The sequence below is a fragment of the Microcaecilia unicolor genome, chromosome 2, assembly GCF_901765095.1.
Source record: "Microcaecilia unicolor chromosome 2, aMicUni1.1, whole genome shotgun sequence".
NCBI classification, from domain to species: Eukaryota; Metazoa; Chordata; class Amphibia; order Gymnophiona; family Siphonopidae; genus Microcaecilia; species Microcaecilia unicolor.
In genome coordinates, this window is record NC_044032.1 from 130,250,195 (window position 1) to 130,267,757 (window position 17,563).

General features: G+C 41.6%; 1 protein-coding gene across 1 annotated transcript in view; it reads right to left on the reverse strand.

Moving 5' to 3' along the window:
* NAIP (NLR family apoptosis inhibitory protein) overlaps window positions 1-17,563 on the reverse strand; it is a 126,268-nt gene that overhangs the window by 86,038 nt on the left and 22,667 nt on the right. Inside the window, 2 exon segments of the mRNA XM_030193314.1 lie at window positions 1,977-2,058; window positions 12,624-12,723. Of these exon segments, the coding sequence (XP_030049174.1) occupies window positions 1,977-2,058; window positions 12,624-12,723 (182 nt within the window).

A 17,563-nucleotide genomic window follows, 5' to 3' on the forward strand; every position in this document is an offset into this window, starting at 1 on the left:
GCACCACCAGGTTTGCACTTGCTCAAAAGAGCCCTCAACCCCAGGCACTCAACAAAACCTAAAAATTAGGCTTGGAGGCCTAGCCAGAGCTGCTGCTGTGTGTGACCACCACCTGCTGAGATAGAGAACATACTGGGGAGTTTCCGGCAGCACATGACCACATATAGGGAGGCAAAAGTTTGCTCTCTATCTCCACCTGCTGGTAGATGGACACAACCCACCAGTCTATGGATTGATCAGCTTGATGATATGGAAGCTAATTTTTGAAAATGGCTGCAAGCATTAGCACACAGTGGTAAAAATTAACTCAGCACACTGGAAAGACCCACTAAGACCAATTTTTACTGCAGCTTTGTAAAATGACCCCTTAATTGCTAAATGGTCAACCTTATCTCTTCCAAAATAGGGCATATTTTAAGGTGGACTAGGGGTGGCATTCAACTTTATCTGTTCAGTGGCAAAATTCAGCCACAAAGAGGATTATTTTATAAAGGCATTTTTGCATGTGTGGCAGTATAAGTGTATAAAATGCCTCTTATAAAACTGCCCTATGCATAGAAGTACAGAATGTGCAATAGCCACAACATGAGTACTTTTATACAATCTGGGTGTATCTCTATTCAGGGATGAGTTTTGACCAGAGCTGCATTTATATAATACACACGTTAAAATCGAATCCATCAGTTGGCTATGTGGGAGGCTAGAGAAGCTAGGGGATCCATTAAATGCAGAAACCTTTTTTTGTTAGTCTGGGGTTATTACTTACGGTCTGTGAGTTCATTGGGATGTAGTTTGCTCCTTAACACACTGTAAGAGTCCTGGTTCTTTTCTCAGGCTGATGAGAGGGCTATGGCCCTCACTACTGCTGGTTTATGGTGCCAAACATTCTTTGCTTTATTGCTTTAGGTTTTGATGAGGGTGGGTGGGTTGCAGTTTGGGGACTTATTCTCCTTTATGGCTTGCTGCTTGGGGGGCTATAAGAATGCAGGCCCCTGTAGCTTCAGTATAAAAAGTTGTTGTTTAAGGGAGGTAAGCAGGAAGGATGGGTAGGTTCAAGGGCAGGGTTGCGATAGGGATGGGGTGTTGCTAGTTTATGGGAGGAAGGGGGAAAAACCAAAGAAATTATGCTGTATATTGTGCTTTCTTATCTGTTTTACTAACAAAAACGTTTGCAGATAAAATACACACATTATTGCATGTACTTGCAATAATGTGTGTATTTTATGAGTTTAATCCAGTAATCTTTTCCATGATCCTCTCGTTGTGTTCTTTTGTATATCTTGAACAAAGCCTCTTTTGCTCTTATTTTTTCAGCTACCTATCTGGAGAACCTACCAGAATTGGTGAACGCCGTTACGGTACTATGTAAGCCACATTGAGCCTACAAATAGTTGGGAAAATGTGGGGTAGAAATGCAATAAATAAAATAAATAACATTTACACCTGTGAATTTCTGCCTTTAAAATGAAGCTGTGGCATAAATGTCCACGGCTTCATTTTATAGGCAGAAATGTTTTCCACCCCTTACAGAATATGTGGAATTTCTAGGCGCCATATATAGAATCTGGCCCTTAACGGCTGGCTTAAATTAAGCATGCAAATTTGTGCTGTTACACTAGTATTCTATAAAGGGAAGTAGGTGCCTCCTTTTCTTTACAGAATAGGATCCAAAATATGAGCACATGTTTACAGAATTGCCCTGAACATGCTCATCGCATAATAATACGGTCTGTGCCCTGAAAAAGACAGGTACAAATCAAGGTATACACAAAAAGTGGCACATATGAGTTTATCTTGTTGGGCAGACTGGATGGACCGTGCAGGTCTTTTTCTGCCGTCATCTACTATGTTACCACGTTACTTCTGAAAATATGGCCCTTTTGATGGATGGGGGAATTCCAGGAATATGAAAATATTGCAGTTTGGCCTTATTACAAATGCAAACTTCAACTATTAAAAAAATGGATTTAACTTACCACCACTCCAATAAATCCATGATAGTTTTGGATAAATTGTTTTATCTCTTTTTCAGATTTCTTACTTTTAAGAAATTCACACCTGAAAATGGTAGAATTAAACAGGAAAAAGTTCTTTAAAAATCAGATAGCACAAGCTAACCTCATGGCACAGTTGTAGGGCTGTCTACCATAGTTTCTTTGAAATAGGACTTTTTATTTATTTTTATTTACATTTTTTATTGAATTTCCAGGGCATAGATAGAGCTTGTACAGATCAAAAATCAACAAGAGCTACATGTGTCCGCACCACAGTGCAATTACATAATCAAAATTGAAATGATAGCATATGCAGTAAAACTTAACATAGAGCAACATTGTAGATGACGGCAGAAAAAAGACTAAAATTGCCTATCTAGTCTATTCAGTAAGATGTTCTAGGGTTGTAACTGCAACTCCATGCAGGTTACACCTTTCTGTAGATTATCCCAGTGTTTTGTTTCTATTCTCTTGCCATTTAAAGGATCATCTGTATTAATCTCAAGGCTTTCTTTTTAACTATTTGTAACATTTTTCAAATCCAATTCAAGTACAAGGGAAAAACTTTAAAGAAAACAAACATTTGGCAAACCAGGAAAATTTTAATCCATTACTCAAAGAAAAAAATGTAAAATATAACTAGATATAATATAGTATTGTCAGCTCAGTTGAACAGTCCTCCACAATACAATTCAAGCTACATAACCAAAAGGAAAACAAGATCAAAACTCCAGGAAAATTCCCTAATTAATTAAACAAGAAAAGAAAGACTAATATAAAAACATTTCTAATCTTTCTGAATTCCATTACTGTTTTTTTTCTCCATCACCAGCACCATGAGATACAGAGAGGACAGGAAGGTTCACAAATTTTGCATATTTGAGGATATTACAAAATACTCTAGTACTAGAGGAAAATCTATTTTTTAATAGTTCAGTTTGATTTGTATAAAATTATTGTTCCTAAAATGCATTCAAGCCTTTTAGCTAGTACTTTTACATCTATTTCTATAATCAGTATTGATTAATGACATTGGTGCATTGTTTTTGAAATTCTAGGAAGGGCTATAATTAAAGCTTCTTAAAATGTGCCATTTGTAATTCCTGTATCTACAAACTCCTGGTATAGCTGCTGTGATCTAGGTAGTAATAGTCCGTCAAAAGTTCTAGAACATTTCAGTATCCTATACTCTGTGTGAGAATCCTGAGTTCTGTATCCTGAATCCTGTTTAGTCAAGCTTGTTTAGTATTCAGTGTCCGCCTCGAGAATCCTGTTGTTCCAGTCAGTCCGGTCCAGTATTTCTTGTCTATCAGCTCCGTCCTGTAAGTCCTGCAGGCCGCCCGTACCTAGGGGCTCAACCTCTGGTCAGGGCAGGTTAAGGCCGGTTACTCCAGTCCTGCTATTCCAGCCAAGTCCGGTCCAGATTCCAGCTCCATCCATGCTTGTTTGTCCAGTCCTGGTTGTGGGATTTTGTCTGCTGCTGCCATTCCTTGACAGCAGCCTAAGGGCTCACATTGTTCCAGTGTCCGAGAGCCTGAGACCATGACACCTAGTTATAATCTGCTGACAATGCTAAGATGACAATTTAAGTATAACTAAGTGGACACGTGCTTTGGATGTATAAGGGAACTGAAAATGCCATACCCCTGTATCTTGAATGTTTTAAGAACACAGGTATAGGCTGAAAATAAGTACAGTGCACTCCATTTAAGTGTATGTCGGATAAGCGCATGCTCTGTTTAACTGCATGCCGTACTTCAGTCCCATTTTTGGCGCCATCAATTTCTATGGGGACAGACTTCAGTTTAGCGCACTTATATGCATGGTTTAAGACCGCTCCTCTGCAGGAAAGACTCCGCACAAGCGCACGCACAGAATATGGAAGCCGATTGGCGCGTGACAACCAAAGAGATTTCAAATTTACCGCCCCTTTAACTGCCACAGGCAGAATAAGTGAAAGAATGTTGTTAGAGTGTACACTGGGGTCGTCGTCGTCGCACAACTGTAAGACTTTAACACTGGCTGAACTAATAGAAGTTCTTAAAAAATTAGAAAACAAACAAAGTCAAGCATCTATTGCTAAAGAATATGGTGTCAATCCCAGTCAAATTTCACATATCTTGAAGCAGAGAGACCAGCTTCTGGAAGACTGGCAAAACAATACAAATCCACAACGGAAACGGGCGGGAAAAGCTGAGGAGGTAGAAGATGCTCTTCGGTGGTTTTCTCAAGTCAGGAGCAGACAGTTTCCTGTCAGTGGTCCACTGCTTATGGAGAAAGCTAACCAGCTAGCTGAAAGTCTTGGACTAACTGAATTCAAAGCCACTGTTGGATGGTTGGAAAGATGGAAGGAGAGGAACAACATAAAATTCAAGAAACAGCATGGTGAAAAACAAGACGCTGATGACTTTGGTGCTGAAAACTGGGTTGTTTCAGTTCTTCCTACCATCTTGAACAAGTTTGCACCTCGTGACATTTTCAATGCTGACAAAAACAGTCTCCACTGGCGAGTGATTCCTGATGGAAAACTTGCATTCAAACAAGCCGAAACTACAGGAGGTAAAACGTCGAAGGACCGACTGACGATCCTCCTTTGCTGCAATATGGATGGGAGTGAGAAGTTGGAACCACTCGGCATTGGAAAGAGCAAACAGCCCCGTTGCTTCATGAATGTTAAGCGACTTCCTGTGTCATACGAGGCTAACGCAAATTCATGGATGACTGAAGAAATTTGGAAGCAGTGGCTAAAGAAGTTAGACACTAGAATGCGGGCACAAAAGCATTAGATTTTGTTGCTTTGTGATAATTGTGCTGCACACAGTGATGATGTCAGGCTCTCTAACGTCAAGGTGGTCTTCCTGCCAGCAAACACTACCTCTCTGATCCAACCTATTGATCAGGGCATAATAGCCTATTTCAAACAACATTATCGGGCTCTTGTGCTACGTCGTCTGATGAGCGTTATGGATGACCAGACTGGCAAGGATAAACGTGCTGTTGAACTGGCTCGTAATCTATCACTGTTGGATTCCCTAAATATGCAGAAAGAAGCCTGGAATCATGGTACACAGGCAACCATTGTGAACTGCTACAAGCGGGCAAGCTTTGTTAGGGATGTGGAGAGGGACGAAACACATGCAGCTGTTGCAAATGCGTCAAATGAACAGGCTATTGACATCCCAGCTGGTGTTACTGAAGAGGAGTTTCATCACTACGTAGCTATTGATTATGATCTACAAACAGCTGACGACAGCACTGATGTCCAGATATGTGCCTACACGCAGGCAACGGCTGATGATGAAACAGATGATGAAATGAGCAGCAAGACAAATGCTGGCGAAATTCAACAACCTCCTGTCACTTTTGCAAGAGCGCTGGAGAGTCTCAACACCGTGCGGGCCTATCTGGAGGTCACTGGATGTCAGTGCTATGACAGTTTTACCGTCTGGCAGACGTAGTCTATGGAACTCACAGACACAAGAGTGTACAGAGGACTATGACTGATTACTTCAAGTAAGCCTAACATCAGTTAACGGAGACTGTATAAGGTCAGTTAATGGAGACTGCATACTGCACGTATAATAAACAGTACTGTATATTGTGATAAGTATGAGGCTGTCCTACCCTGGTTAGGCCCTAGAGGGCGCTGTTCCCCTAAAATGTCCAGGGAGAAGGGCTGGGTGAGTCACTAAAGGGAGCCAGTAAGGGGATGTATAGCAGGAGGTCGCTAGGACCGAGGAGAGTCCTGGAGGAGGAAACAGGTGCAGCAGGTTATGGGCTGGGTCCTGTTTAGCCGTTAACCACTTAATACCCCACCTTAGTGTGAGGGAGAGAGGAGAGATAGCAGCTGAAGCAGAGAGCTGGGAGCTGATGCAGAAAGATCCCCATGGAAAATACTGGTGGAGCCCTATGGACTGGTGGTGAACTGTGTGTATAAAGAAAGGAAGCTGGCTGGGGTAAGAAGGCCCTTGAGCTTTAAGTATAAGAACTGTGTGTCCAAGTACAGAGAGAGGCAGGCTGCAAAGCCTGGGGTTGGAAGTCCCCAAAGTATTGCTGTACTGAGAGAAGCAGGCTGCAAAGCCTGGGGATAGAAGTCCCCAAAGTATTGTGGAGCTAAAGGAAGTGTGCCCTAGGGGCTGAAATAAAGTTTTGAATGAGTAATATTCTGTTGGTGAGACCTGACTGTGTTTGCCTTTTGAGAAGCAGGTCACCCCGAGCCGAAAGGGGTATGAGACTAATTTGCATATAATCTGCATACTAAAATCCAACTCACCCTGAGTGAAGAGGGACCTGGGATCTAGAGGTTGGAGCCTCCTCTCATGAGAGAGGAGGTAGGGATGTCACAATATATGTTTATCAGATGTCAAGCTTCTTTGGGTCACAACGGTTAACTGCAGGCTCCGGTTAACTGCATGTATTTCTTTGGTCTCAGACCCTTGCACTTAAGCAGATTGGTTCCCAAAATGGTAATGAGAGCTAAAATTGTCTAGCAATTGTCTGACCTTTGTCCCGACTCTCCTTTAAGAATGCTGATAGAAGCTGAATGTAATCTCAACCACTAAGTATCTGTACTGTATATTCTATGATTTGTGATGTAAACTTGTTGACCCTTACCTCATGACTTAACCCATTTTTGTTAATAAAACGAAGCAGAGAGCCTGAAGGAGCTGAGACAGTTCTGGGTGAACAACCTGTCAATTAGGTGTGACCCAAACTCTCTCCCAGAGGACTCTGAATATACTAACTACAGCTATCTGTATTTTGTCTTTTGTAATTAATTAATCTCTTGACATCCCAGTAGAGAAATAAGGATTGGGGTTGTTGCTTGTCATAAGTGTGTTCCACAGGCAGACTAAACCACATCCAACTTTAGCCAGAGTTTATAGAATAGAGTTTATAGAATAGTGCTAAGTGCTATTTTTGTACGTGACTATTTTATAGACACCATTTACAGAATCTGGCCCTTCCTATATAATAATTCTCACCTCCAACAGGATGTGCTTGGGACCGTGCCTGCCGGAAGTGGTCTGCTAGGCAGGCACGCACTGACCTCAGTGACATCAGTGACAGACAATTTGGCAAAGCAAAACAATCTGAGTGCTGGCCATTAGGACACAGGGTTGATAGGAGAGTTTTAAAAGACTGAAGGAACCGAAAATGTTAAATGGGGGGAGGGGGGAGTTCTGAACGACTGAAAGACATGAACATTTGGGAAAGGAAAACAATCTGAATGCTGCCCATTAGGACACAGGGTAGATAGGAGAGTTTTAAAAGACTGAAGGAAACGAAAGTGTTAAACTGGAGAGGGGGGGGGGGGGGGGAGTTGTGAATGACTGAAAGACATGCAAATTTGGGAAAGGAAAACAATCTCGATGCTGGCCATAAGCACACAGGGTACATAGGAGAGTTTTAAAAGACTGAAGGAACCAAAAGTGTTCAGGGGGGGGGGGGGGCAAGTTCTGAATGAATGAAAGAAATGAAAATTTACGAGAGGAACACAATCTGAATGCCGGGCATTTGTACACAGGGTAGATAGGACACTTTTTTTAAAAAATGAAGGACGTGAAAGTATTACATCTTGGGGGAGGGGTGAGGAGGAAAGCGGTGGGGTATCCGGATACTGGGCGTTAGGGCCACGGGGGTACACAGACTTTTGAAAGCCTTAAGGAACCCAAAGTGTGGGAAGGAGGAGGAAAAGGAGGGGAGGGAACGGGGTAAGGGGCATTAGGAACAGGGGAGGGGGCCCTGTCACACACTCTCATTCTCACACACACACTGTCACACAGACAGTCTCACTCTGTCACACACCCGCTCATTCACTCTGGCTCTCTCTCTCAAATATACACACTCCCAGGAAAACCTTGCTAGCGCCCGTTTCATTCGTTCCAGAAACGGGCCTTTTTTACTAGTAACTTATAAAATACTATAAATTATGCACTTTGCTTGGTGTACTTAGGTGCACCCATTTATACCTGCAATAGAGATGACACAGTCATGCCTAAATTTACGTGTGCCAATTAGGGTTTACACTAGTATTCTGTAATGGCGTCTTAGCGTACAGGTGCTGTTATAGAACAGGCATTCAGCATATGGCAACGGCGTACCTAACTGGAGGCGCCAAGTTATAAAATTGCCCCTTAGGCCTTAATACCAAAGAAATGTTGAATAATACTATGCCTTATAAAAATATCCTTATTTGCTTGATAACATGATGTTGTAATTATATTTTAATTTTGTTAGTTATGTTAAAGTAGTTATTATAGGAATTGTTTTTCTAGTGTATTAATCTAAAATTCTATTTTCGTTATTGAGTATTCATAAATTTATTCTCATGAGCCGTAAAGGTAATTATATCATCACGTGGGGGATCACAGGCTTTGTTAAAACTAGTCACTTTTGGCAGTTGTGGCTGTCTCTATAAACTGAGTATTTTTCAATAGTGTTTTATTTAGTCTCTAGCAGGGAGGATGTGACAGAGGATTTATCCAGTTGATCTCTAAGGAAATACCCATGGGATCAGAAAATAAAATACTAGCAAGTTTTCTCTGTATTGCAGATATCAAGAAGTAATCAGTCCTTGAGTAAGCCCTGTTACACATTACTTATCACCTTCTGAGATTTTCAAAATGCATCTAAGAGATGTTCTACGGTTTTCTCAGTCAAAAACATGGAAAACATATGAAAAAAGCAAGCACTTAGCTTTTATCTTAACTGAAGATTCAAAAGTGTATCGAAAGCCAATCACACAGACTGTGGCCAGAGTTTTGCTATAATCAGCTGTCTCAAGGCATGAACAACCAATCAGTTCATTAGAGCACTAGCCATCTTCATGCCACTGGGATAATGCCACTTTGTTCTGCTTTCAGTTTTTCTTTCTCCTTCTTAATCATATTCGAAGAGAACAGAAAAATGGGTTCTAATATAATAAGATTGTGTCCAACTCCTATTGCACTGTTAGTTTTTAAATCTTCTTTTTGGGCTTCATGTTCTTCCATGATGTAGATTTGATGCTACTATATTGTGATTTTATGTTATATAAAGAAATTGCTATAGGAAAATTAAGTATTGTGGATTGTAATACATTTAAATTTGAGAAATAAAAAAAATCATTTACATTAATTGTCCCCCAAACCATTATCAACTTTTCTGAAGTGTTTCACCAGACAGAGGCCATCATTTTGCTTTAGTCTTCATCAGGGATGTTTTTAAATATTCATATATTTTTATTTTTTTTATCATATATTTGCACGTTTTGCCAGAATCTGATGACACTGCTGATAAAACTCCTGCTGTTGAAGAAAGAAATGGAGTTGGCCACCCAGAGCTGATTTAGGGTGCATGTACTGGAAGGGCACCATCTGTGAGTACTGGAGACAGATAAAAGGCAGATTGTTTTTGTTGAAGACCTCTCTTCTTGTCCTCTATCTTAGTGGAGGACACAATTTGCCCTCTGATATCAACTTCTGGAGGACATAACTTATTGGAAAATTAAGCAGGCAGAGCTGGATATAAGCCAGGCATCAGACTGCTAGATCAGCAAAGTATACTGGGCTGACTTCTTTATATACGTTGGGCACACCTTTTGCTGGTCCAATGGGCTTCCTCTAAGGGTGGGGACCTCCTTCCACTGCCTTCACTTAAAGGCTCTAGGGGCTGGATCTTGTGGCTCACCTGCAGACAAGCAACCTCTGGATGCCAGAGTCCCAGATTTGAACCCTGATACCTACATGTTGAATTAATTATGAAACCTGTAAGAACCAAAGATGGCAATGCTTAAAATGGCTTTTAACATAACTGTGTTAAAATAATTTTAATGAAAGCACATTAGATGAATATAGAATGGAATTTAAACATGCCTGGGACAGATATAGAGGGCAGTAGTAAAAGAGGTTGAGTAGAAGACATGTGCAACACCCCTGACCTGGGCACTTCTGGGTCCGAGGTCTGAGCGAGCTGGAGCCCCCATGAAGGGCAGACTCCGTCGGAACCTCGCTCACTCACTTGCTTGGCATGCGGTGCCTCCACCTGGGGAAAGAAGTCTTAGCAGGTGGGATTACCCTCTTCTCACCCAGGAAACCCAAAAGTCCAAGTCAAAAATCCCTGTGTGAAGCAAGGCTAGCAGTTAAAATAGGCCATCTTGGTGGGGGGGGGGGGGGGCGCTGTATACTTTCTACTCCAAAATGACCACTCCACAGTCAGCAGCTTAAACTCAGAAACCAGTTTGTTCTTCAACTGTAGACCACAAGAACGTTCCAACTGCATGAACTCTCCAATCTATAAACAAGACGTACTTCTAATATTCCCCAGGGGAGCTCCTGTATTATCCTCCCTCAGGTATATTTACAAGGTGCTCTGAAGCAGAATTATTTACACTTTGTACAGGTTGCTGTCCATGCTTATCCCTAAAGACTGTGTCCCAAAGGCTTGGCTCCTTTCAGTATCTCAAGTCCAGATGCTCATGGTCTGACCTCCATCCTGGGAGACCTCTACTGTAACTCACCCAGGCTACGGGATGGGCACTCCCTGGCTCTGATCCTGCACTCCTGTGCTGGGTCTCTCCACTGCCCACCCAGAGCTCTCCTTCACAGTTGTTGTTTTTCTTAGCAGCAACTCTCTTTTTCTTTAGCCAATAGATTCACTTCTTTTAATTCTGGGACTCCCCTTTACCCTGCTGGTCAAAGGCAAGGGACAGTGCAGGCAGCTTAAACCTGCAGGCAACCAAAGACTCCCCTAAAGGGCAAATACTGCTCTTTATCGCCTTCCAATCTCCTTCCCCTGTCACTCTTCAGTCCCAGGGCACTATCTCTCTGCATTTTATTTCAAAGGTACACCCCTTGGCTGGGTTTCCTCCCATCCAGGGGCCTCCCAGTCACTCCCCCTAGTGACTCTCTACAAAGACTTACTCTCCTAGTAATCCCCACCTAACAGGGGATTAAAAACTGGTATTAGTTAAAGTATGGAACTTTATATGCCCATCTACCCAAAGCTGTAGAATAGTGTTTCTCAACTTCAAGTCAAGTACCCCTTAATCAAACAAATTTCAACCAAGCACCTTCGATCTCCAATCAACAGATATTTTGAAATGGACATTCCAGAAACTGAATATTCTAATAATGAAACAGAAAATTACATTACTTTTTCTGTCTTTGTCTGGTCATTTTATTTTTCTAATTGTGGTGATCTGAGCTCTACTTTCTGCTTTCCTCCATCTTCTCTTAACTCTTGTCATTTTTCTCTCTTTTATTTTTTCTTCTATCTTCAATTTATTTTTTTGCATCTCCATCCAGATTTAATTCATCCTTATTATCCAGTCTTCAATTTTCTATAGCTTTCCATCTTGTTCAGCTCACTGCAGCTCTCCTATTCCCCCTTCTTCTTATTCCCAAGTCTTATACTAACTTTATCCTCTCTCCACCATTCCCATCCAGCATCTCTCCTTTCTCTCCCCATCCTTCCACTCAGCATCTCTCCTTTTTCTCTTGCCACCCTTCTATCCAGCTTTTTCCCTCTATGTCTCTCCTCCTTCCATCCTGTGTCTTATCAACCCCTCCCATGTCTACCCTTGCATCTTCTATTCCCTGTATTCTCAGTATTTTTCAGCCTTGCAATTCCATTCCTATTTTTTCTCCTTTCCCCAATATACCTAAAGGTCTTATCGCCTCTCTTTACATCTTTAGCCATTTTTTCTTCTGCCTGCGCTTTTGCTAGCCATATTTCCCTCTTTGCTTCTTTGAGCTTAGTCCGGTAATCTTTTCCGTGATCCTCTCATTGTGTTCTTCAGTATTTCTTGAACGAAGCCTCTTTTGCCCCTATTTTTCAGCCACTTGTTTGGAGAACCATATAGGCTACCTTTTTCTTTTGTTTACTTTCCTTGCGTAAAGATCAGTTACCATATTTAAAGCAGTTTTCAGCTTGGACCACTGCGCTTCTTCTCCAATTCCTACCCCTACAGTCAGCTCCTTCTTCAAGTATTTCCCCATTTTACCAAAATCAGTATGTTTGAAATCCAGTACTTTGAGTTTTGTGCGTCCGCAATCCACTTTTGCTCTTACATCAAACCATATGGTGTGATGATCACTATTACCTAGGTGGGCACCCACATGGACACTGGACCTCCATTTGTGAGCACTAGATCCAATGTTGACCCTTCCCTCACCAGTCACCAGTTGTCTGAGCAAGGCACTTTCACAGGCATCCAAGATCTCTCTACTTCTTTCCAGTTCTGCTGACGGGACTTTCCAATCCACATCAGGCAAGTAGAAATCTCCCAACAATAGCACCTCCCCTTTCATACCAACCTTATGAATATCTTATATCAGGTCCTTGTCCAGCTTCTGCATGAAGACTGTGGCCTTACTACTGCTTTATATTTTGCTGCTGTGGCTGATCTTGGGAAGCATCAGCAGTGGGGATGGCAGCAAGCAGGAGGTGAGGAAGGTCTTATACCAGGCACTGTCTCATGTACCCTTGGGGTACATGTATTGTGTGCTGACAACCTGCTGTACAGAGCAAGAAAGGAAGATAAATGGCAGACTGGGTAGGCTAACTGGTCCTCATCTGCTGTTATCTACTTGTTGCTGATACATTATAAAAGGAATGAAAATTTACTAGATGTAATATTTCACTTACTGTGGAAACCATTTCGCATGTTCTTTCCAAGGGTCATCATCTTCCTCCCAATTCCCCAAACACCCTCTGCAGGAGAAGCACCGTACTATATCCTTCACACCTGTATAAGAGATAACCCCAAAAAGAGCATACTAAAGGCTGTGCACAGCAGAATATTCACTCTTGTAACAAATAAAACATTATAACAGAAGTTTTTACTTCATAATTATAAAATCTCAAAGGCTGAATAAAGAATGACATTTTTTATTACTCTATCCTGGCTATACAGGCTGAGTTATTGGATAGTCAACTAATTGACAGTTCATCTGAAAAATTAATTCCAGCAACGAGTTAAAGTTGTCAACCCATACTTGTGATATGGACTACCACTGTCAAAGACAAGATGCTGGGTCTGACGGACTTGGGTTGCACTCAGCATGGCTTACCTTCTATTCTTATTTTTCATAGATCACCACCATCCTTCGGAGTTTTATTCATGGACAGGAACAGCATGAGTGCAGAGGTGATTTTCAGGCAGGTCACGCCAGGTTACTCGCCTGGAACCTTCGGCTACTCACCTGAAACCTTTCGGTTTCTTTTTACCCTTGAAGTTGAATGGAGAAACCCCTTGCTGTCTCTGACCCACCAAACACACATGTACACACACAAGAGATTAGGTTTAATTTCAAAGAACTAAACTATTTCTTATCTTGATTTAATTCTTCAGTTGAACATGTGGCAATTTTGTTAATCTTGCAGAACAGTCAATCAGATCAGATCAGAATTTAGTCTAATCGATAGAAAACAAGATCAGAATTTAGTCTAATCCATAAACATTTTCTCAAATCCCTATTGTGAATATAGATTTCAGGATTCACAGGTAACTCAAGGTTTAAGTGAAAGTGTAATGTAACAAATGTATTTTTCTCTTTATCAGAAGAAGCAGACTATGAACCTATTCAAGAAGTGAGCAGGTATGGGGACACAATGTATTTAATGGGAGAAATGAGAAAGTGATCTCTTTCCCATTTCTCCCATTTTCCTCCCTAGGAATTTTTCTGTAATTAGCTAAAGCTCATAGAAACCTTTTTACCTAAAATACTATAAAAATTAACTCTGTTTCTTTATCTAATCAGAGAGAACTTGCTATGTGATCTTTCTTGCTTGCTAGCATTCTAATAAAGGAAAAGGGGATTTTTTTTAAACATTCACTAAGAATGACAATTTGGGGGCTCAATGTCCAGGATCCCACGTGCCACTTGCCAGATGGACAGTGAGATTGGAGTCCCTCTCCCCTGGTACCAGAGAAAGAATATGAGAGAATATCAGATTTTCTAAATTCACGGAGGGTGGGGGGAATCTATCTTGCTTACTGCTTGTTTCAAGAGAGGTTATGGGTAACGGACTGATTATTGCATTGCCAGTTGCAAGCTTCTGTATTTATCTTTGTTGACTCTCTTTGTCTATCTTTTCTGGGTAGAGTCAAATCAGGCACCATAGCAGTCTATCCACATGTATACTTGACAGGAACATTTGTGTACCGCTAGTCATAGGTTTTGGCGTTTATCTCTGTGTTACTTGGTATGTCTAACTACAATAAAAGTGAGGACATTTGTTAGAAAAAAAAAAAAGAGCAACTGCCTGAGTGAAATATTTGCATGCGGCATGGAACATTATTTTAAAAAGGCCATTTTGGAAGCTCACATAAAATATATTCCAGGCAACAAAAAAAGGTTGAAAGAAGGACAAATAATAGCTAGTATGGTTTAATGGTGAGATGGAAGAGGCAGTGAAAGCCAAAAGTGTCTTTCAGAAAATGGAAATCAGATCCTAATGAAGAAATCGGAGAAGTTAAATATTTTTAAGTAATAAGGTACAATAAGGGGGACTTTGAAAAGAAGCTTACCCCCAAATTCTCTAAATGGCATCCAAAAATGCATACAGAAACCTTTGTGCACTGCCATTTGGTGCATACAACTTAATTAGTTAAGAAGTCAATCAGTACCAATAATTGACCACTAACAAGCAATTATCAGCACTAATTGGACTTTATGCGCACATCCCTCTACGCTTATTCTGTAAAGTTATGCACTAGTTTTCCAAGGCACACAACTGAAAAAGGCACACAACGGGTCATGTCTAAAATGTACACACACCGTTATAGAATCACACCTTTATTGTAGAAGCAAGAACCAATATTAAAATATATTTTTCGTCGGGTTCTGGGTAGCTCTCGCTCGGTTTGTTTCAGGGATCTTGGGTAGTCGGATACAGTTTACATTTGCTCGTATAATGTTTAGTTCACCACTGGTGTGGGATGTAGGGACTGGGGAAGAGAAATTGTTCCTATGTAAGTCATGCATTCTGGGGAAGAAGTGCATACTGAATCACTGGATCATGGACATACCACCCTCATACTGGTATTGGAGAAATAAATTGCATGCGCTCATGCTATGGGAGGCGAAGGGTGCTCGACACACACCAAAAAGGCGACAACAGTTTATTAAAACGTGGAAGGCATATTTGACTAGGAGAGAGTAATCCACCTAAGTGGATGAACACTAACTCCCACGTAAATATAACAGCACAGAGAGAGTGGGAAGTGGACCAATGACTCCAGAAGAACGGGAGATAAGATTTCAAAGAACCACTTTATTCAATGACTCACAAAGAACCACTTTATTCAATGACTCATCAAAGAACCACTTTATTCAATGACTCAAAGAACCACTTTATTCAATGGCATATTTGACTGCCATAGCTCCTAGAGCTAGAAGTCAGGTGCTGAATGAGTTGGGATGAATGTGGAGTGAATGGAGGGGACAGCGACAAGGAAGTTAAAGGGGCATGGGGGGGAGGAGTAGACCGAGACGGAGTGTCATTAGATATATTATATGTAGAAATAATAGGGAATAGAGATGGTTTCAAGATTACTTAAATGATATGTCATGCTCCCCATGCTCGTAAAGGAAGAGAAGAGGGCTTGGGGAGGAATATAGAAAGACGATGTTAAGGCCTAACGCATGCAGATTGGTGTGAGGTTTTTTTGTTTTTTTTTATGTTTCTCCTATTGGAACATATATACTTCTATCACATACTGCAATGTTATTGATATACAAATTGATGGAAAAGCGCATTGTTGGATGTGTTTATTCTGATTTACTGTTAATCAAACATGTTGGAACATAGTTGCTTCCGGGCGGGCTATCAGAGTCCAAGTCCCTTGGGAATCATTGCGTTATGGCCGTTTAGGTGTTAGTGGGGGACAGCAAGGGGGGAGGAAAGTTGGGGGTTAGGGATAGGCTTACACATATAAAAATGTTGATGATAGACGTCTGCCGAGAAGTGTACTTGATTGTTATTGATACGATTGTATCCGATGCATAATACTATGTCTGTTATATTGGATTGTCATCAATAAAAAATTGTTGAAACATAAAATATATTTTTCAAGTACATCCAGAACAAACGGCTTGAGATGGAGTGGGTTGCGCAGTTGGATGAGCAAGGGCTAAAATGAGTACTGAGGGAGGATAAGGTAATATCAGAAAAACTAAACAATTTCTTTGTTTCACCCTTTACTGAGGAGGATGTTGAACTCACACCTACACCAGCAACTTTCTTTAATGATGATGATTTCATACAAAACAGAGAAGACAACCACTAAGTAGGAAAACAATAACACTACAAACGTGAAGAAAAGTCAAAAGGAGTACTGTATGCAACAGGGCACTTCCAAACACAATAAAGGACAACGATGTAATCGGACAGTGCATAGAAGAAAATGATCTTTATTCTACAGACTCGACATGGGCACCACATTTTGGCCAAGTGCCTGCTTCAGGAGTCATGTAATCTGAAGGCTAAAAGTACATTTTTTTCTTTCCTGAGAAAAAAAAAAAAAAGAAGTTAAAAGGCCTTGAGAAATAAAAGGAACCTAAAGCACATGCACACTGTCTGTAGTGGCTGTGCAAACTGCACATGCTGCTCCGAGACTACAGGGCATGGTGTTGGGGCAATTGATGTCACTCCTGTCATGTGACTCATCCAAGATGGCAGCGAGTAGTGTGAAACAGGACGTGACATAGGAACATCCAGTACTCGCTGCTATCTTTTATTGTTTGAACAATTATTTTTCCATTTGCTTTGGTCGCACTGTCTCTTTTCTGTTTCTTCTGTCTTTGCAGGGTCTCCTGGCCATATTTCTTCTCTCTCTATGTGCACCATCCTTATTCTCTCTGCACCCCTATTTGTCCTATCCAGCAACCCTCTTCTGCGTCCTTGTCCTTGTCTTGCCCACAAGTTCAGCATATGCCCTGAGCCCTCATCTCTCCCCTTTTCCAGCACTTGCCCTCTCAGTCTCCCCATCTCCCCCTTTTCTGGCATCTGCCCTACTGGTGACCTCATCTCTCCCTTATTCCAACATTGCCCTGTGTCCCAATCTTCCCCCTTTTCCAACATTACCCCCATGTCCCCATCTTCCCCTTTTTCCAGCATTACCTCTGTGTCCCCATCTCACCCTTTTTCCACCACTGTCCCCTGTATCCCCATCTCTCCCATTCCAGCAACCGAGCTTGAGACAAATAGGATCTCTGAGGAAGGGACAGTAGATGGCATGGATGGGCAGACTGGATTGGCTGTATGGTCTTAACCCACTTTTTTCTCTATTTCTATTTTTCTCTGTACTTTTGTGTTCCCAGCTCACCCCTTTTTCACTATTGTCCCCATATCCCTATCCCCCCTTTCCAGTGGTGCCCCTCTGTGTCCCTCTCACCCTTCTTCCAGTGGTGCCCCTCTGTGTCTGTGTCCCCCCACCCTTTCCAGTGATGCCCCTATCACCCCCCTTTCCAGTGGTGCCCTCTATGTCCCTATCTCCACTTTGCATTCCACTGTCCCTATCCTCTCCCTGTCCACTACTGACCCTCTAAAACCCTGTTGCCTCACTGCCCAGCATTTATTTT